Raw genomic sequence first — 20,826 nt, 5'->3', positions numbered from 1 at the left:
GAAGGGGAACCGGAAAGAGCTATCGGCGCGGCTGCTGTCATCGATCCGCGCGGCCCTCTCGCCCCGTCAAGGGGCTGCACGCCTCTGTAACGTACTTTGGCCACCTGCGTGATTCTCTCTTGGCGCGCGCCCAACAGCAAAAGGACTGCGCTGCGCGTCCTTCCGCGCCTCCGCTGTGCGCGAACACGCACACACACACACACACACACACTCTCTCTCTCTCTCTCTCTCGCGTGCGCGCAGCACCCACCTAGAAACTTTGCTACTTACGCGTACGCGGCATCTGCTCGTCCCACAACACACCTCGCGCGTCCCAGCTAGGTCTCCGCCGGCCAGTCGCAATCTTAAATCGTAGCAACTACGTATAGTCTAGGCATCAAGTCGAGACAAGCATCCATCCTAATCCAATTGTCCCCGAGTCCGATTCAACTCGATCGGAGTCGGCAAACTGTCGACCTCGCTCGATGCATGGTTTATCATTATTAGCTAGCTTGTACTTTACACCTTGAACGTGTGTGTGTGTGTGCGTGTGTGTGTTTGTATGAATATCACACCTTAAAATCATTATTACGCACTGTTCTTTTCCACTTATACTTGCGCCTCTATCTCTCTGCCACTGCCTCAACTATTATTATCGTTTGTCGTGTATTTTCATTGTCACGTCTGTTGTATCGTTGTGGTTTTTGTTATAATTCATATTATAGACTTACGACTAGTTTTAAGGAATGTTTCTTGATATTTGCGTACATGTGTGTATGTATGCGAAAAGCGATCTTAGCTGGATTGTAAGAGTTTGTACATGTAAATTTGATATGGTTGAAGCCAAGCAATTGGCGTGATATTTACCGAAGGAAATCAATCGCAAAGAAAAAGCAAAAGCAATTTGACAGTGTATATATAAACGGGCAAAGGCCAGAATGGGAGTTATCAATTTTCCGACATGACGTGTAAGTAGGTGTCTGCGTTCGGTTAAAAGAGACGGCAATGGTTGAATCGGCGAGTCTTGCGAGTAGTGCGAGCGCGAGTGGGAGCGCTGTACATAGCCGTGGAGTGTCTGACGAGCGCGAGTGGAACGGAAGAAGAGAGAGAGGAAAAGAGGGAGTGGGATGAGGAAAGACGAGTCGGCACCATCCTCTCTTTTCCTCGTTCTCTTGTACTGCACCACAAAGCACCAAAACTAAGCACCAAAAATAAGCACCAAAAATAAGCACCAAAAATAATCAGCAAAGTTAAGCACCAAAAGAGCACTTGGCCGAGCGAAAGGGTATACGTGAGAGGATGATCTGCACTGTGAACGACAGCACTGTGAGAACGAGGGCCTGTGGCCGATGCACCTTGCACCATGCACCAAAAGGGCGGCGATCGGACGATGGGCATGTTAGGCGTGGGTGTACATAAACATTTATAGGCAAGCCCGCAAGTTGTACATATCGAGAGCAAGTTGAACATGGATTCGATGCGAATCATTAGTGACAAAGCAACTTGCCCCACGAGCTCGGTTGATTATTAATCGACGCGTAAATCCGTCTGACTTTCAGGACAGCGGCAGCGGCACCATCGGAACGACGACGAGCTACGATCGTTGAGCGACTACGCGGCTGAAGCGGCCGAAGCGGCAGCAGCCGCGAAAAGACCAAGGGCTGCAGTCCGCGGCGGCGACTGCGTCTGCATCATGATAGCGAACGCAGGCGCGAGCGCGAGTGCAGCAGAGCAACACAAGTCAGGGACAAGCGACCACTTCCGCCTCGCTAGCGGGAGCACCAGCAGCAACGTCAACGACCAACGAGTCGACGTATGCTAGTTGCCGCGAGCCAGCGACTATCGGGACTCGCCGAGGAGCAGGCTCCAAGCCGCAGCATCTGCCAGTCGGATTTGCTCGCGACGTGACACGCGGCGATCGCTCTCTCTCTCTCTCTCTCTCTCTCTCTCTGTCGCTCTCTGTCTCTCTCTCTCTCTCTTTCTCTCTCTCTCGCTGCCTCTCTCTCTCTCCCGCTCTCGGTCTCTCGAGCTACCAATCTGTCGCTCGACTGAGAGAGCCTTCGGGGAGCAGCAAGCAGACTGGGCCAAAGACCCGGAGGACCTCGCTCGCCCTCTTCCTCCTTGTTCGGCGACGACAGCACCCGTGACCAGAGCGCGCAAGCAGCAATAGCAGCAGCAGCAGCAGCGACAATCGACAAAAATCGACAAGTCCAACATCGACTCTATATAGCGAGCAAGAAGAACAGAAGGCGAAGCCGAGGGCGGCCGAGGAGCAAGTCAGCCAAGGCGGTCGCCGTGCGGCGGCGGCGAGGCTCTCAGGCCCGGACCATGTGCTCGAATCGCGTGCTCTGGCTGCTGAGCTACATCGGACTGAGCTTGGCACTGGCCCTTGGGAACCGACAGTCGGCTGCCCTCGAGCCTAGTCGCCAGCAGCACCGTCAGCAGCAGTACCACCACCAACAGCAACAGCAGCAGCAGCAGCAGCAGCAGCAGCAGCAGCAAATGAGGGAGGCGGTGCACGACTGGCTCATGTACGAGAAGCGCGCGGGGCCGGTGCTCGGCCACGACCGACTCATCCTGCTAGACGACGTGCTGACGAGCGTGCTGGGCGACGTCGCGCATCAGCAGCAGCAAACGAGCAGAGCTCAGTCGCAGCTGGCAGAGGAGCCGGCGAGGCCGTCGAGGCGCAGCAGAGTCCAGCAGCAGGTCGTTGCCAAGCGCAGGGGCCTCTCGGACAAGCCGCTCTCGAGCAAGCGCCGCATCAGCGCGTCCAGAAGGCAGCAGATGCCCCAGCAGGAGCCGCAGGAGGCTGCGCAGGCCCTCGCCCAGGCTGGCAGTAGCATGGCCGCGTCCAGCTTCATGTTCAACTCGAGGAACGACCGCAGCTACGACGTGCCTCTCATCGGTGAGTACACACGCGTGCTTTCCGTTCTCGCTCCATCTCCGACGGGCGAGGCTTAGATCGGTCGATCGGCTGATATATTTTTGCTGAGAGCCGTCTCTGGCCGCGACGGTGTTCTCGTGCTTCGAGTCGGCCAAATCTCGTTCGCAGCTGTCGCTAAACATAGCTCGAACACTCCAGCTCCGAGCGTGTATTCGAAGGCATTGCTCGTGCGTACTTGGCGTGTGACACGGAAGTAGCTTTAGGCTGGTCAATCACGCAGGGTCCTGGCATCGGTCATTTATAATTCTGCCCGCTAGCACTCTTCTTCTTTCGGCGAATCAATGTGCGGTGAGGTCCGCTAGAATGCACGTAAAAGCGGCAAGCGAGGCGCCAGCTGGAGGGGAGCAGCGGCGAAGGGGCGAAGGGGCGTACAATTGAATGGACGAAGGGAAGAGAGAGTAACGAATGTACGAGAGGGCGTTGTACGGGCGGGCGGGCGGCAATGTCGGCCCTGAAAAGGAAAAAATGCTGACCTTGACGCGTCCCTGCGTAAATAAAAGATTCATCAGCGCGGCACGCGCGCGCGGGACCTCCGAAAATTGATGTAGCGGTTTATTCTGAATCGATAACGCGTGGAGGCCGAGTGGCGCGCAGCGAGTCTCGCTCTCGACTGGAAATCACGGTGGCAGCGGGACCCACTGGGTTGCACGCAGCTGGAGGTGGGTGGAGGCGCGAGCGAACGACGAGAGAACGACGAGAGAACGACGAGAGAACGACGAGCGGCCAAGCGAGAGAGAGTGAGAGAGAGAGAGAGAGAGCGCTCGCGCGCCACTGACGTCATTACATTCGAGCGAACAACTATAGCTGGTCCGCGCAGCCTGTCCGAGGGGGCAATGACGCAGGCAACCGCGCCCAGCCCAACCGAGTGCCACCGGTAGCCGCCAAACAACGCGGACACGCGCTCGAGCCTTTCGCCGACTCCCCGGCAGTCTGCCTGCGGGCGAGCGCGGCCAAGAAGCTCCGGCCTCCCTAACGAGCGAATCATTTGTTAATGTATCTCTTATCGATCACATCGCTTGGCGGCTCGTGCGCGCGCGCGATCATCTAGCCGCAGTTCTGGCCGACTCCTCGCACTCTACTTGACCCAGAACTGATAATCGAGTGGCTGTGTGTCTCGCGCGCTTATAGCTGCACAGTTATACGCGCGTTCTCGCCCGGATGCGCGATGCGCATTCCCATTGTTTGGACTTTGGGCGGCATTCCGCCCGCAGCTGCCAGTCCTGAAAATACCTCGGGCTCCCCGATCGATGCTCCACTCGCGCGTACCATCGGCAACGTTCGGTCGATTACACGTTTGACCGGAGACCGCGAGCGAGTCGAGCCGCCGATCGCTTACGTGGCAGCGTGCACTTGTGACCATTGCAAGCCCGAGCCGGCTATCGCTCGGCGAGATGGCCGGCGATTGTGCTCCTCGGCACAATGGGGCCTGCGACTAATTGAAAGACAAGAGGAAGCAGCCGCGCGAAAACCGCTTTGTCGGTCGCGTCCGGCGCATTCGCGACAGACCTGCCGCGGCGCTTCGCTAATTGGCAGCCGATTACAGGGGCGAGCGAGCAGCGCGACAAGTGGGTCGTGGAAAGGACGGCAAGGCCGTGCAAGGTCCCAAGACAAAGACGGCAAAACAAATAGCGAGCTGCCAGTAGGTAAATAAGCTGCGCGTTATGACGACAATGCGAGGCGCCGAGACTACGAGCGGCGCGCGAGAACCGGCACAGTCAGCTCGCGCGCCGCGACGTCAGAATGTAAAACGCCCACTCGCAGCGCCCGAGACGAGACAAAGACAGGCTATGTGGCCAACTAAAACTAGCCGAGCTCGTCGTTGACGCGCTAACCGCAGTCGCGCAAGACTATGACGACAAAGGCAGCGCGCCCACGCGCGACGTCGCGCCGCGACCCCCATATCTCGCGACGAGACAAAGCGGCCCGGCGCAGCCACCTGGCCCGTATTCCACGCGACACTCGAGCCGACTCGAACCGCGGCACTGATGTGCCCGAGACCGCAAGCCGGTTTGTCCGCTCGTCCGGACTACTTACTCTCCGAAGCCGCAGTGTGCGGCACTGCTTGATTACTTTATCAAGCGCTACATTTGCCTGGCGGCACTGCTCGACGCCGAGCGATCGACCGATCGATCAATCGAAAACAACAAAGTACTCGTTAAGCGCTCGTCGCCTCGCGAGTCACACACGGCGCGCTCGCGGACGCAAGGGTTGACCGTCCGAGTAGTATATGTACGCGAACGGCTTCACTGCTATATCCTAACGTGGCGTTGCAATTATTCATCTTCCCGGGGGTAAATGACCCGAGCCACCTTCTGCGCGACGCGTTTTGTTCAATTGTACTCGGCGGGCCTTTTGTGCAGCGAGCCGCGGTTACTCGTGTACGCGCGCTCAAAAGAGCCTTTCAGTTGGCTTAATCTTTATGCCATTAATACCTTCCGGTCGATTAACGTATATATGATGACGCAGCGCTCGGGAAACTGGTTGTGTAACGACCGGAGCCTCCATGGCTTGCTCCGTGGATTACTTTTGGCGAACGCGGCGTCAAAGCGAGCAAGTCGACCAACGGTTTGGGCTCGCTGTGAGCGTAGCTGGTGGCTAGGGCCAGCCTCGAGCCTGTGCAAAGCGCTTCGGTGCGTTTCATAAACAAGCTCTACTGGTGTACGCAAATAGCAAGAGGCCGCTACTACACCAATATTTTTCCCTTTTTCCCTGTCCAGGTGGATTATTCGTTGCATAATTATCGCAGCGCCGTCGGGCAACATCGGCTTTCGGTCCGTTTTCCCCGGTGAACCGCAGGCTAATTTTTAGCCTTATCGACTCGATAGCTCAATATTTCTTCGATCTGTCGATAGCTTATTTATGTGCTTATTTCCGCTTCTTTTCTAGCCTCTGCATCTATAGCACACAAGGCTTTCAGCTGTCGTTGGTAGCGAATTCGCACCTATCGCGGCGTGGCTTACGCATTACTTATTTGTGGGCGAATTCGACGGGCATCAAACGATTCGCGTGCCAGGGCTCGCGACAATGTTCTGGCGCTGGGTCTGTGCCGAGGCAACTCGTATGCAGACGGGCTCGAATTTGGCGTCGCACAACTCTTCGGAATACAGAGGCGCCACGAGAAAATATAAAATATCGCGAGCTGCAGACTCGAAATTGTCGATCGGAGAATAGCTTGATAATTAATGCAGCGAGCTGCGAGCAGCAACACGTATACTGGCGGCAGTCGGGTAATAATTTATGAGCGATCGCGCATGCATCGTCCACCCTCCGCGCTGCATAATCATTCGAATTTATGAAATGCATGTAATTAAGCGCATCGGAATAGTATATGAGCCGCCTATACCTAGGAACATAATAGGAATATGAGCATGCGGCAAAGCAGCAGCTCGATCTCCTCTATCACGCAGCTATAGCCCGCTTTCGTCTATGCGGATCTAGCGTTCGATGGTGTGTTTGAACGCGCAACGTCAACGCCAACTGCAATTGCTTTCCCTTATAGCTACGCTCATCGAGTCTTTTCCGACAAATCATCGAGTCTGAATCCATTATCCCGGCATTATTCTCGTCTTTGTGCAATTTGCTGCTCCTCGCTGTCCGATGCATTCTGCGATTATCACCTCGCGCATCCTCTCGGCTGCCTCCCCCTGGATCCCTGGATCGTACAACTTTTCTCCGCGGATCCAAACTTTTCACGAGCTAGAGTACCTTTCAAATTGTAAGTCATTGTTATTGCCGCAGCCAGAATAAATATCAATGAGCGTTCGCGACAACTGAGAGAACTGAGGTTCGTTCGCCTTCTACTCGAGATCAATACTTGCTCCTACGTTATCATCAGCAACACCTGCCCGCCCTTTCGTGCGTGGAATAACTTTCGATTGGTTTTATTCTCGGATGCCTGCGCCCTGCGCATTATCCTCGTCCCCGTTCCCGATACGCTTGCCTTTTATCGTCTTCCGACCCTCGGCAACGGTTCGACTCGCTTGTCGAACAGTGGCTTTCCTCGGGTTTCGCGATGCAAATGTACATCTGGCTTTTTCTATCGACCACGCGTCGCCTTTCGAGCCCACGCAGATGACGAACAAATCAAAAGATATCCAAGGACGCTTAGCATTTACATAACGCAAAATGAATCGAGTTCCCGAGGGCGAACGTCGTGTAAACGGCGCTTAAATCATCTCGCGATGGAAACGAAATACTTGTAAACACGAAAGACGAGGGGAAAGACGAATTGACGAGAGACGATCGCTAGGTCTGCTCCGACGTTGACATCGACTACTGCCACGTGCCGTGCAACTAAAAGGCAGTCGGCGTGCAGTCGCAACGGTCGATGAAAAGTTACGTGACGAGGAAAGGTGCGAGTAAGGATCGTGTGCAAAGCGCTGAGATAAGGGGGGCTATTCCGAGTGGCAAATGGTTGCGTAGCGGTCCGTCGCAAAGCTATTTTCAGCGCAGGGCCACTCGTCGATCGCGCGATCGGCTGCAAGATAGGCCGGCCGATTTACGACTGGCATTACAGCGCCAAGTGCAAGTTGGTCGCGCGGCTAAGATCGCACCGATCCAAGCCAGCCGACGAGCAGCCTCTCGAAAGAAAGAAAGATCTGGATCGAGGCGGGCCACGAGCACACGCAGAAGCGCCAATCGATACAAACTTGTTGCTGCGGCGTGGTGGTGCGTCAGTCGTAGCCGGCGCACGCTAAACGCTAATCACATCGAGGCTGGCAGCGAGCCGCAGAATCGGAATCCCAATCCGCATGACTCGCGCTCTCCATCGCGCATCTCCATTATTCAAGCCCGTCTCCGACGATCTGGAATGTCGTCCACTTTCCGCGAGCGCGACCAGCTCTTCAATTAATAATCTCACCCTCTCTCTTGTCCGGCGGTTCGCTCGATTTTCAGTCTCAACGCTAGCATCGACGTTCTTTTTATAGAAACAAATTGGCTCTATTTGTTCCGCGGCGCTTGTTATAGCCAGACGAGTGCCAACCATTCCTTACAATGCAATGCAGTTTTATTCGTCTTTAGAACGAAAAATTGACGCTTCGAGGCGTCTTTAACGATGACTGTTTTCCCGTCCGTGCTATAAACGACGTCGATTGCTATCCTTGCTAGATATCAGTGGCGTTTCTGGCAAGTCGCCACTGAAATAGAGAAGCCAGACCCTTTACACTCTGCGATACATTATCGAGCGGCTGAGCGGCTTGTCCAAGCTAAATACGGAACGTGTCGCGTTATCGCCTTGTCACGCATAGGCATTGTGCGTGCGAGTCCACTACACGACTCGAAGCGACCGTCGACATCACTGCCGACAATTTCTGAATTGTCAAAGCTAAACCAAGCGACCAGTTCGCCCGAGCCGCGAACAACTCTTATTCGTTTGTTCATTTGCTTGTTTGCTTGTTTATTCCTTTATTTCACTCCGTTGAAGCTGTTAACGGATATTTTTCGAAGGCATGTTTTTACTGATCGAGGTGTATCCATTACTTATTGACAGTGCGCCTTCGTAAGTCGAACGAAGATGCAGAGACGAAGGGTGGTTGATAAAAATATCAGTCGCTTCATAGGTGGACAGTTTGTGCCCATTTTGTCCAATGAAACGTTCGATAGAGCAGGCCACATTCTGGCGAAGGTCTAGACAATTAGTCGTAGTCTCTCAGCTAGGTCATTGATTTCTCGAAGGGGACGCGAAGCAAGAGCTCTCCGACCAAGAATAAACAAGTTAAAAGTTTAGGTTTGCGCTTGATTTTCAATCGAGCAGCGAACGCACACTCGCGTGAAAACCGACGCTTTATTCGGAATAAGTTCCGATGAAATTCCCGTGGAAAATTGGATATCGCACGATTGGCAGCAACGCGCGAGAGCGCAGTCCAAACTTTCCGCTGTAATATAGCAGCTACATTGTCGAGCTTCACCACTTTTCTCTGTCTCGTACTTTTCTTTCCTTGTTCGACTTGTCTACGTCCCGGCGAACTCGCGCAAGTAAACTTTATCTCTGCTTTAACTTGCTGTCTTTTTCTTCAATTAAGTACTAAACAGCTGCGCTTCGTCATTACCGAGATGGATAGCGGAGAGTCGATCGATTGGCGCTGCGGCTGACAGCTGGACGATTTACCCGAGGAAGCTCCGCGCTCTCACGCAGGCAGCCTGAGCGAGATCGAGAGCTGGTAATAACTCGGGTAGGCGAGCGCTCGAATCCTGCCTCTCTCTCTCTCTCTCTCTCTCTCTCTCTCTCTCTCTCTCTCTCTTGTGCACCGACCCGGATCTTTCCAGACGTACGACCCACTTTACCCTCTCAATTTCTAGCCGCGCAAGAGGGCGAGCAACTTTTTATTTTCAACGAGGCCGTGAGTCGATGTACTGCGCGCCCAAGTCGAGCACGAGCGCAGCCCCGACGTCTAAGCCAGCGCAATTTTCGTCTCGACGATATGTCGTTGACACGGGCTACAGAACGCGCTGTGTTCCTGTCTTCCTGTCATCCAACCCTGCTCGCAGACATCGCCGATCACTTCCGCCTCTTCGCGGCTTGCCTGCGCGCCCCGATATTAGCGTCCTTGTTCGCACGCGTTGTCTCCAATTATCGTACTTTCAAATAGGTTTCGTTGCACAGACCAGCTCTGTGCCTCTTCACGGCCAATCATCATGACTTACTTCTTCCAAACGTGCTTTGCCATAACAAATGACTTTCAACGGAAATTTATCATTTTTTGAGTGCCATGTGTGTGTGTGTGTAAAACGCTGAAAAGACGATCGGCTCGGTCATACTTATATGCTTTTACGCAAAGCCGATATCGAATATTTACTATCAATGGCAACTTTGTAACTTTTATCAAGAATTTCTACTTAACTTTTTCAACAGTAGGATTGCTCGAATTTTTTTTTATTTTTCAAGAAGGCAAGAAGGAGTATACTTTTCTATTGAAAAATGTTCCGACTACTTCTAATAACTCCGCAAAAGTTGTTAGCCAAAGTTTGGAACGCTATCCTCTATCCATACTTTATTGTTCTACTACGGCTACTACGTTATACCGTGAAAAGGCTCGCATGCTCCAATTCCACTATATATCGGGAACGTAATCAAATATTGTTAGAACGTTTGTCGTGTAAATCTGTTCTAAAACGTGTATGAACTTTTCATCGAATGCCACAATTTGACAGCATAAAGTTTAGAATGCCGTAAACGATATTAATAGTTGATTGAAAGGATAAATAAAGTTGTCATAACAAACTAAATAAAAATGCCTACTTATGGAAAAACGCTTGAGGCGATCTCTCATGCAGAGGGAAGGTCAACTGTGCACTTGTCCGTGCATGAACATACACACTAGCAGAAGGTCGTTTTGATGCGTTCTCTCAGAAAGTATACAGCAACGGTCTGTCTACATTACTTATTTATAGCTTCTACACGATACAAGATCTTTCTATTTGAATTTCATAAACAGCCGACGTGCTTTGATATATAATGAAAAAATGACTCTTTACGTGCACCAATTAAGGCTCCAGCAAATATCATCAGGAGCATACGTCGCTGAACATTTTATTCTAGTCAAAAATATGAAATTGTTCAAGCATGCACCAGTAAAGCTTATTGTTTGACAAGGAGAAGTTAATGGATAACTTATTCAATCAGTAACTTTTATGCAATTCAACAAGTTCAATCGTTATTATCCGCTATAGACAATTGCCATTTGAAACCGTCAGATTTCATCAGATGAACGATTGAACAGCGAATAGTTTTGAATATAACTACTATATTCTGCAAAAGCGTATTAGTTTTCTGAAGTTTCTAGCCAATCATCCGACTGCTTGAAAGTAGATTGAGTTGTTAATCAAAAGGTATCGCGCGTCTGGGAAATAGAGAGCAGCTGCGATTTTGCAAGTAACTTTGTTCAGCGGACTTTTAAAAGATTTATAATTTATTTGCGTCACAGTTTTTTGCGAGTATAAGAAAAGCTTGGAGCGAGAGAGTGGCAGGGAGTTACTTTTCGGATTGCACTGAGCTTGATAAACCGAAGAGAGCTCGAGAGTTGAAATAAAGTGAATATAATGGAAGATATGCTGATCGAGAGGAGAAGAAAAAGCAGTTATGGCGAAGGAGTTGGATGGCGCAATGCGTTGCAGGAGGGGGGGGGGCGCAGCTGACGGCTGGCTAGTTAGTCAGGGTTCGCCGAGTGAGCCGAGCTACGGCTAGGTTAGCGCTACAGCTTGTGCTCCATATATAGCCGAGCGCGCGACACCTACGCAGAGGTGCGCGCTCTGAAACTGCGGGACGCGGGTCGATGAGTGGGCTGCGCGTACTCCCTCCTCGGCCCGCAATTCCAACTCTTCATTCATCGCTCCGCTCCAGCAGCTCGTTTTTTCGACCAGTTCGTTGCCGTGACCTTTGCCTCGGAAACAATCGACTTGGAAAATGCGACTACCCAACCCGTTGGGTGGGTCAGCCACGTCTCGGGTGGCTGCTTGAAGCAGGCGCGATCAGTCGAGTTAGCGTTGCAAACGTTACCCTTGTTCGCGTCGAACGTCCATTCGAATATTCTCTGGCGACCGATTCGGCCGATTCGATGAATTTTACCTGCAAGAACAAGCGCAGCAGATCAGATGAGCGCGCACCCACGCTCTCGACTAATTTTCCGCAGTGCCTTCACACCGTTAAAGACACTCGAGAGCTCAAGGAGAATACATGTGTCTGCTCTTTGGCCTCGCAAATTTCATCAGCCAACAAAGAAATCCTCGGGGTATTAACTGAAAGTGCAGGAGGCACGAGGCTTTCAGCAAAGCCACCCACGCTCAAGGATCTCAACGCGACACCGAGGGGAAACGCTACAAAACTACAAAAGGAAAGAGAACGGCAAATCTAATCAGCGCGCTCGTTTCAACATCCTCTACTGAGTAATGCTCCTCTTGCGAGGGAAATGATGAGATGTAAAACGAGTTTGACGGCGCATGACATGTTGAAAAAGAACAAGAGGCGCGAGCGCGCACCAGAGAGAGTGAGAGAGAGGGGGGAGGGAGGGGGAGGGATCAACGAACGCTCGAGACAAAACGAACGCGTGGAAAGAGGAAAAGAATAGTGCGCGCATATGCACTTATATAAGCGATAAAAGCTTTACACCAGCCGTGCAAAGGTGTCAAGTCTGCGCGGTCTGCGCGGACGCAGTTAAACCGCTTATCGTGTATACGTAGTCCCTTCGTCTGGAATTATTCCATGGGCATACACCTTCTTCCGACCAATAAATCTTCCCTCCCAACACTGATACCGACTTGTAATCTTCCCTCGGAGACGCTGTACTATATCCTCGTGTTGCTTCAAGTCTTAATCAATTACATTGTTTGACTATGCCGTTGCTTAAAATTAGGAGATTTTAGCGAATTAATGGCAGCATCAGTATGGAAAATCAAATGAAAACACGCACCGTAAAAGGTGAAAAGTTAGCTAGGCAATGCGAATAGAGGCAATGCGAATAGAGAGCAATCGCACGAGCAGAGCAGACGAGGGTAAGAGAGCTATTATGCAGCGGACACATGATTATTTGTTCGTAAGCCTGAAATTTGGTGCGAGCGAGAGTTAATATCGGTCATTTGGAAAGTTGCCTCGTGCCTAGACGTTGGACTATTGCAGGCTGCTGCAACAACTTTTGTGGTATTATCATAACTTTATAATGGAAGCAAGGTATCGAAGCGCAGGCAAGTAGTTGATAGTTGACGTTGAGCGATATTGACCGAGGCATGCAAGCGAACGTCAAGCTGCTGAACACAGACAAGAAGCATGCAGAAATGAATTATTCGGAATTGGATGAAGAGCAAGCGAACGAAGCAAATATGATTGATCAGCCGCAAGGCACGCGCCGTCATCGTCTCTCTCGAGCAGCCGTCGTGCTGTCGGTGCCGTTTCGATCGCAGTTTCTAATTTTTCTTCCCTCTTGGCTCTTCTACCAATGGTGTCGCTTATCGATTTTCAATCGGCCACTCTGACTGTGGTCAGACCTCTCTCTCTCTCTCTCTCGCTCTCGCTCTCTTTAGCCAGCAGCTCTCCGTTCACTACTCTGAACAAACAGCAAACCCAGCCGTTTGTCGCGACCAGACTCGTTCTTCGACCGTCAATATCATCAACCGACTCAACTAAACTATCTCGCCGCTGTCACTTCCGTGATTGTGTACAAGTTTGCATGAAAATTAAACAAAGTTATTCAAATATGTAGAGATTAGATTGACTGGCAGTCGAGCGGTTGAAGAAACCGCGACGGATGTACTGGCGCGAAGCGCTCGAGCCGGTACTCGCCAACTATTATCGGTCATAGTCAAGACATTCCAGCAAGTTTGCGTGACAGCTTCGACGGCATGTTGTTCGAGCATAAAGCAGCGGCGCTGCACGGGACAAGCGGTATATTTTTGGCCCGGGAGAAAGTTATCGGGCCATTCGGCGTCTCGCGACACGCAGAAACAGCAGACCTGTAGAAAGAGTCGCGTTTGCAGAGGCGAGCGCGTAAATAAGCCCCCGCCGAGGAACTTTCGTGCGCGAACATTTTATGCTCCTGGCAATGCCCAGAGGCGTACGCAGACTGGTACACTGGAAAGGGGGGGGTTAGATATCGATGGAGTCGGCGATAGAGCTAGCTTTGATCGTCGAGCCGAATGGAGCGCGCGCTTTTTTTTCGCTCGCAGCCGCTATTTAAGTATGCCCGGAATTGGCGCGAGGGGGTACGCCGGGGCCACGCACGCGCACTCGGGGGACGCGAGCAAAGTTTCGGCGCAATTACGCGACTCGCAAACGGTGCATGCTACAGGTTGGCGTGAATCCACGCGGCCCGTCCACTCTTGCGCGGAGCTAATCGGTGCGCCTCGCATTTTCGCATTGCAGAATGCCCGATGTCGGAGGACGGCATGGAGAGGTTCGCGTGTCCAACAGCGGACCGCATGGGCAGATACCACTGCATCGACGATCACGTACTTTGCGACGGCTACCTGGATTGCCCGATGGGCGAAGACGAAGACATGCAGGCGTGCATGTTCTACAGAACCGTGAGTACTGCAATTTCATTTGCCAATGAGACCTATCGGCTCGGATCGAGCCTCGGACGAGACGCGTACGCGGCAGAAAGACCGCGCAGTCGGCACTCCGACACGTAAGCGCTGCCAATCGAGCTGTCGATTGCACCAGAGGGAAAAGAAAGCGCCGGAGCACGTAGGTGTCTGGTCTGAGGAGGCTCGCCAATTTGTCCGCGACTGCGATGTGCTCAACGAGTTAAGCGCGGCTCGCCTGTTTGGTTGGTCTGTTGCAGACAAAAGCGCACATCGACATACTGGCGGACGCCCTGCTGCGCTGGGCGAGGGGCCGCTAATCAATTCCCCGGCATTCTGCTGCATGCGGCGGTGGCGGCGGCGACGTCGGCACGCATCCAGCCCCGACCACCCACTTGTACACGGACAAGCGCCACATCAGCAACAGCGGCAGCGCCGACGAGCCCGGGATGTAGCTTTGCGCGTGACCATACGTGACCAAACGAACGGAACAAGCTCGGCTCGCTCGCTCGCTCTCTCGCTCTCTCGCTCTCTCTCTCTCTCTCTCTCTCTCTCTCTCTTTCTCCCTCTCTCTATCTCTCTCTCTCTCTCTCCCTCCCTCGCTCCCTCTGCTCTCTTCGAGCCTCTCGATTCCCGCGCACTGCGTCCGCGACGCGCAGCCCCTCCCTGCTCGTCAGCCCTTGGCCCTTTCCCGTCGGAATGGCTTTCTCGCGGGTGACGAGCGACGGGCCGCGCCGTTGATCGATTGATAACCACTTTTCTACTCTGCGTACGTGTAAGAGGCGCGACATCGAGCGAGCGCCGATGCTCGTCTTGCCGCGGCTGCGCAACGATGAGCAACAGGCTCGCCGCGAGCTCCTTGGAGCCTCGAGCGCTGGACAAGCACGTTAACGGCGCTCCAGGCGAAACGGTCGAGGACGACGTTACGCGGCGCATCGAGGCCGAGCGTCCAGTCACTCGCATCCCAAGTCTGCCTCGTCCGGCTAATGTACCCACTCGCCTCTCGGGCACCCTCGGCCTACTGCTTCCCATCTTTCACTCGCTCTCCCCCTCTTCGCTTTCTTACTTTCCGCAAAGCTTTGCAACGCGCGTCATTAATCATTCACACACAAACAGCCCCGCATACGAACGACGTCTGCAAATCCCGCCGCTTGTCCCAATCTTCTTCTCCGTCTCGCTCGGCACCTGCAGCTTGGCCTTCGCGTCCGCCTCTGATTCGGCTGTTTCGCAGTCGCTCTGTGCCAATTACTCGATCGAGCTGCGATGCGATCGATGCGATCGGAGACACAAATTTGTCGGATGGAAAAGGGAAAACAACCCTCCGACTGTTCGCTTGGCCATCAAAACACTTACTTTGCCACTTATCGATTCACCTGCGCTATTGACGTCGTGCTTCTGTGCTGTGGCCGCGTCGGCGCGTGCATAGACAAACAGGAAAGGGAGAAAGGAACGAGAAAAACGCGCAAAACGGCACACACAGAGACGAAAAGTCAACGCAGAGCGAAAACAGAAGAAGGCAAGCGCGTGGGCATACGTGTAAATAAATGCGTCCGCGTAGATTTGGGACGAGACTTTGACGACACTAGCTATACCAACACGAAAAACACTAAAGGCAAGCGCATCAGACGACCATACCTATACACTTGAAGTCAAACGTTCGATATCAAGATGTTTTCATTGAACCTATCAATAATCACTAGACGAACATATGAAAACGATGTGAGTATGCAAACGTATGCAAACATTCGTATATATACACATTCTACAAATTCGATAGAGCGAGAATGACCCTCTCGAGAATACAATCGTTAACCTTTATTTCAACTTCAGCAGCGTCGCCTAACGTACTGTCACGAGTAGTCGCGAGACAAACAAAAACTAGTAGACAGATCTAAGCCGCGCAGACTCAAGATACACCGATCACGTGAATTTACAGTGCTGGAAACAAATAACGAAAGATCTATCGTAGACTCGATCGAAGCACCTGGGCGTCTTTAATAAAATTTTGACGAAGCCTTTTTCATAGTATATCTCTACAGTGCATTACTTCATTAACCGATTTTGGGGCCTACATGCAAAATAATTTATATTTTACATTTATCCATTCGTTTGTTCATTGCTTCTCTAGAAACATGCGAAAATCAAATAACGATTGAGTATACGGTTAAATACATAACAATCGTTGTGTTACTGCATAGTCGCTTCTGACGCACCAACACTCTAATGTTATTGCTTTTGATTTTTATACAGTCACACTAGTCCTTTTTTTAAACAGAACTTCATTTGGTTGGTAAGCAAATTATAAAATGTATTTTTAGAACAATAATTATTAAAAAGAAAACTATATCGAAAGATTTAACAAATGTTAGAAAAATTATTTTCAATACTAAAAAGAAATTGATTATCAAATAAACTACGCGCGCGTCGATCGTAGCAAAATAACAAATAAGTATATATTGAAATATTTCTGTAGACAAATGAAAAAGAAAAAAAATAGTAAAGAAATCTTAAAAATTTTATTTTTCGTACAAATAAAATATTTCGATCATGATTATAGTTGTCTAAAGTAATAATATTTCAGACTCATTCTTAATGAAAGAAGTAAAGATTAACGAGTTTGGTCGGCAAAATAATTTTCACACGCGCATTTTCTGTGTAACGATTGAAGCCAAGCCAACAAAACTTACATACACGTAAACGTTTCACCGATACACATAAAGTATATTTTAATAAATTAAATTACATTAAGCGATAATGTGTTGTTTGGTGTTTTCGCAAAAAATAAAAAATAAAAAAAGATTTCCTCATCTGAAATCGTGTTACAAAGCGTCATACGTATAGGTTGAAAATAATTTGAAACGAAGTAAAATCCACCGCGAGAAAAATGTCTGCATTCCCAACAAATTTCCGCGTCGTAGACACTGCGTCAGATTATTTAATATACTTTATTGCCTGTTTGAATGCATTTGTGAAACAATAGAAAGTAAAAATTGATTATAAAAGAATGACGCTTTCTTTAATAAATGGCAATTCGTTTATCTTACTTTTATCGGACCAATGATACCGTCAAACTAAAGCAAATGAAAATGTTCTTCTAAATTGAGTTTAAGCTTCGCAGTTTCGACTTATTTATCAAGTACGTGGGAAACTGTTTACAATGACGAAAGATAAAAAGTGATACGCGAACAAGTAATTGAAGCTGTTGAGCTTCGCTCGAAAGTCAATGAAATGTCCTGTTCGATCACTGTATTAACGCACTTATGTTTTCTCAAAGCCTGCATATTAAAAATAAAATGAAGAAAAAAAACATAAAAATAAATATCTAATGTGTGCTGAAGCGTTGCGATGAACAAGACTAGTAATAATAAATTATACAAGCTATAGCGAGAAAAAAAAAAGCATTGGCGGGAATACGATGGGAAAGAACGTGGGTGTGAAATTTGTTACCAATTTGCAGAGTAACTGGCAGCCATAGTGAATATAAAAATTCTCGCTATTGAATGTAATAAAATGATGGCAATTAAAGAAAGTAGGCAATGCCAGAGAATATGTAGATGTTGCGCAAGTAATACAGTTATAAGCAGAGGTTTGCGGTTCGGCGAATGATGAATAATAAGTGTGAGATGCAAAAAATATGACATAGCTGAAGGCATTAAACAATCGTTAAAGTGTTGAAATGTACGCGATGGAAGTATTTCCAATATTAAATTATATAAACCATTGTAATACACGAACGCACACATGCACACATTAATAAGTAACACAAGCATAGATACGAAATATGTACGTACTACATTGATGCTCATCGCACCGCAGAGAACACGCTCGAGAAGTGAACAAATAATTTTAAACGAGAGACAGGAAAACTGACGGAAAAATTATAAGTATGATGCAGAAGTTACTTGCGTTATCGAGAATAAATAAATATATAAAATAGAAGAAAACATTAACATTTACAGAGCCACGGAGGAAATAAATTTATTTATATCGCGCGCGGATGACGTGCGCGTAGATCAGATATATATGCATAGAAAATTAAAGTGCATAAAAACTGTCGAGAGAGAGAGAGAGAGTAGTCGAAAAGAAATAGAATCAAATTTTCGCGAGATAACAGTATAAAAAAATTATTAAATATAAAAAAACTATTGAACAAAAAATATACATGCATAAAAAGTATTTTTACTAATGTTAAGTGTACTTCATGAAAAACTGGATTGAACGACATTAAATTTCGTTTCATCTTATCTCGCGACAAGTTCAAATATACACATTATTTAAAACTGTATATCTTTAGCTTTTGTGATGCGGAGATCAAGGAAATTCATTACGATTTTGATAATAATTGACAATTACTATGACCTATGGAATGGTAGAATCGAGTAATTGTTCAACAAATCGATGGGATTCCTTTTATCTCTAATTTACGACTATTTTTATTTTTTAAAATGAGCATTTTGAAAATTTACCGACATAAGAATAAAAAAAGTTCGAATTTCTCCATTTTCGCCGCCTTGCAGACTATCATATTACCATTTATGCACTTATAATCGATTTTTCACAAAAATCCGAGGGAACGTTTTTAAGAAGAACTGAGTTCCACATTAATATGAATAATTTTCGAGCTGTTCTGTATGCGAAATATTGCAAGCGCGCCTAACACGTGCTGAATAACGTTCAGTTGCAAATGTTAATTGTTATTGAGGAAAATTTCAATTTCAAGTTTGGTACAGCTCATTTGTTTTGATTATTCTCGTAGTTCTGAATTTGCCAGCAAGCTACATTTTAAATACCAAACGATGCGTTGTCTTAGACCGCGAGAAATAACTTTCCAGTGGGAAATCTTTTCATGTTGCAACCAAAGTTCGATGATTCTATAAATAAACAATTATATTCTTGACCGATTCGTTATAACTGTATGGAAGCATATAGAGAGAGAAAAAAAACAGTGGCGAAACCAAGAACAAAGTTAACGAAAAATTAATGAATATTCTTGAGGAATGTGTATTTTGAGACTTATTGTACAGTTTAAGTACGGAAGGATAGTAGATATGTGTATATATATAAATATACTTATTACTATTACAATGATTACTATTAATTACATGAAAATCATTATTATTGTATTTATTATAATTATTATTAAATGGTTGGAAGCGAATTTATGGACTTCTACATAAATTTAAGTCAATTAAGATACAAACTCGTCAAGTTTCCATCTACCTCTTACATCTAGCCGACGTACATTTGGCCTTGTAAGTGTTCTGTCCATGATTTCTTGTTGACTAAACTTTGCAGAACACTGATGTATTGTTCTTTTTATATTCGTCATCAAATTCGATCGATAATATGACAAAACAAAAAAAATGATCTAGTGTTTGCTTTATTTTAATTGAATTGATTTAATGAAAAGCGATTATACAAAGCTGGAAAGTCTGATATCAACTTATCTCTCTATTTTCAGATTTTACATTCATTTTCTTCCACACTTTTCGGATGCACTGATGAATAAATTATTTGCAATAATTACCCTTAAAGTCAAGACTACTTGTAGCCATGAAAGTTCCATCAAACTTATGTTTCTTGTTTTAGCTTAAAAACTTGTCTTTTTCGTTGAATCTATTGAAACATCCTTATGAAAAAGTGATGATAAACTTGAGTTCTAATAAGTTCTAACGACAGTACTATCCGGAAAAACACAATGTAATTAACATGTGTGAATTATTTCCAGCTCTGACGATCCAACAAACGAGCGACCTACTTATAATTTTTGCGTATCACGTAATGTACAATCGTATAATATTATGATATACGTAAGGTGGGAGTGTAATTCAAGGTTGTTAGTGAATAATTCTGAAAAGCGCAAACGCGAAGCGACGTTATGTATAAAAGATATAAAACGAATCGCAGGAGGCTGACATTTTTAATTGCTTTGAGGATTACTTGAGCAAGAAAAGACAACCAATAACACTAGTTTTTCTTTCTTTCGTTTATTGTACTTGATAGACTTTTTTTACCAAAAATGTTACGTTATCGAGCGTATGTATGTTACTTTTAATGCGTCTTTTGTTATTTTGAAAACCATTATTGTACTTATTACAACTGTATAACGATAAGCTAAAATGTTTATAGTTTTTTTTCATGTTGTAATCTTATAAAGTCTATATAACTTAATTACAAAATGTGATATCTAAGCGATATCATTCTTTGTTAAATCTTATATAATCGACAAAGATACTTTCAACGACTGAAACTGTTTTTTCATCTGTATTTCTTTGATCATATAGTACATCGACAATCGTCATAATCGTCATTACTTAATATTATTACTGTAATTTTCATTCATTATGATGGATTATTACCGTTATTGTGATCTAATAATAATAAAATAATAATAATAGCTATTATTGTTAAAATACCATGGAGTATCCAAAGTCTTGACAACCCAATACTGTGAAAAAGTTATGTATACAAAACTACGAAAGAGATTATGAAACACGTATGAATTTAGGTATGAACAGGAAATAAATAATGTCATGCTAATTCATTTGTACTCAATTCATTACTTTCAGTTATAAAATTTTCGATGATTTAAAGTGAAGTTGTAACAACAAGAGCCTAATAGGAATTAAGACAGAAGTGTTTCTAATTGGTCAATAATGAATTCATCTGCGACAATCACTGAAGCTACTCTACATCTTGCGTAATTTTTATTTGAAACTATAGCGTGTCAACATCTACAGATAATTGAAGATCTCCATGTAAGCCTAATAAATGCAATTCTCAAATTGGTTCACTGCTTTATTAAAATACCAGTATTCAATAAAAAATGAAGAATGGAGCCTTTTCAATTATTGATGACAACTCACTTGAAGCTTTTGTAATTAGATTGA

The 20,826-nt window shown here is 47.2% G+C and overlaps 1 protein-coding gene across 1 annotated transcript; it reads left to right on the top strand.

Moving 5' to 3' along the window:
• Nucleotides 1-1,538: 1,538 nt before the first annotated feature.
• On the top strand, nucleotides 1,539-20,727 carry LOC131668344 (uncharacterized). Its single transcript, XM_058942429.1, has 3 exons — nucleotides 1,539-2,884; nucleotides 13,776-13,936; nucleotides 14,197-20,727. Exons 1-3 carry the CDS (start codon nucleotides 2,308-2,310, stop codon nucleotides 14,254-14,256), a joined length of 798 nt encoding a protein of 265 aa, XP_058798412.1. The 5' UTR covers nucleotides 1,539-2,307; the 3' UTR covers nucleotides 14,257-20,727.
• The last annotated feature ends 99 nt before the right edge of the window (nucleotides 20,728-20,826 follow it).

Source organism: Phymastichus coffea, unplaced genomic scaffold (assembly GCF_024137745.1).
Source record: "Phymastichus coffea isolate CEN01 unplaced genomic scaffold, Cenicafe_Pcof_1.1 PCOF00076, whole genome shotgun sequence".
In the NCBI taxonomy this organism is placed as follows: Eukaryota; Metazoa; Arthropoda; class Insecta; order Hymenoptera; family Eulophidae; genus Phymastichus; species Phymastichus coffea.
Note: the sequence above shows the minus strand (reverse complement) of the source record. Positions and strands in the feature narration are given on the sequence as shown.

Excerpts from the sequence above, each read along its gene's own strand:
- LOC131668344 (XM_058942429.1), top strand. The coding sequence starts at position 2,308 with ATGTGCTCGAATCGCGTGCTCTGGCTGCTGAGCTACATCGGACTGAGC. Across the intron at positions 2,885-13,775 it reads CTACGACGTGCCTCTCATCG|AATGCCCGATGTCGGAGGAC; the intron begins GTGAGTACACAC and ends TTCGCATTGCAG. Across the intron at positions 13,937-14,196 it reads CGTGCATGTTCTACAGAACC|ACAAAAGCGCACATCGACAT; the intron begins GTGAGTACTGCA and ends GGTCTGTTGCAG.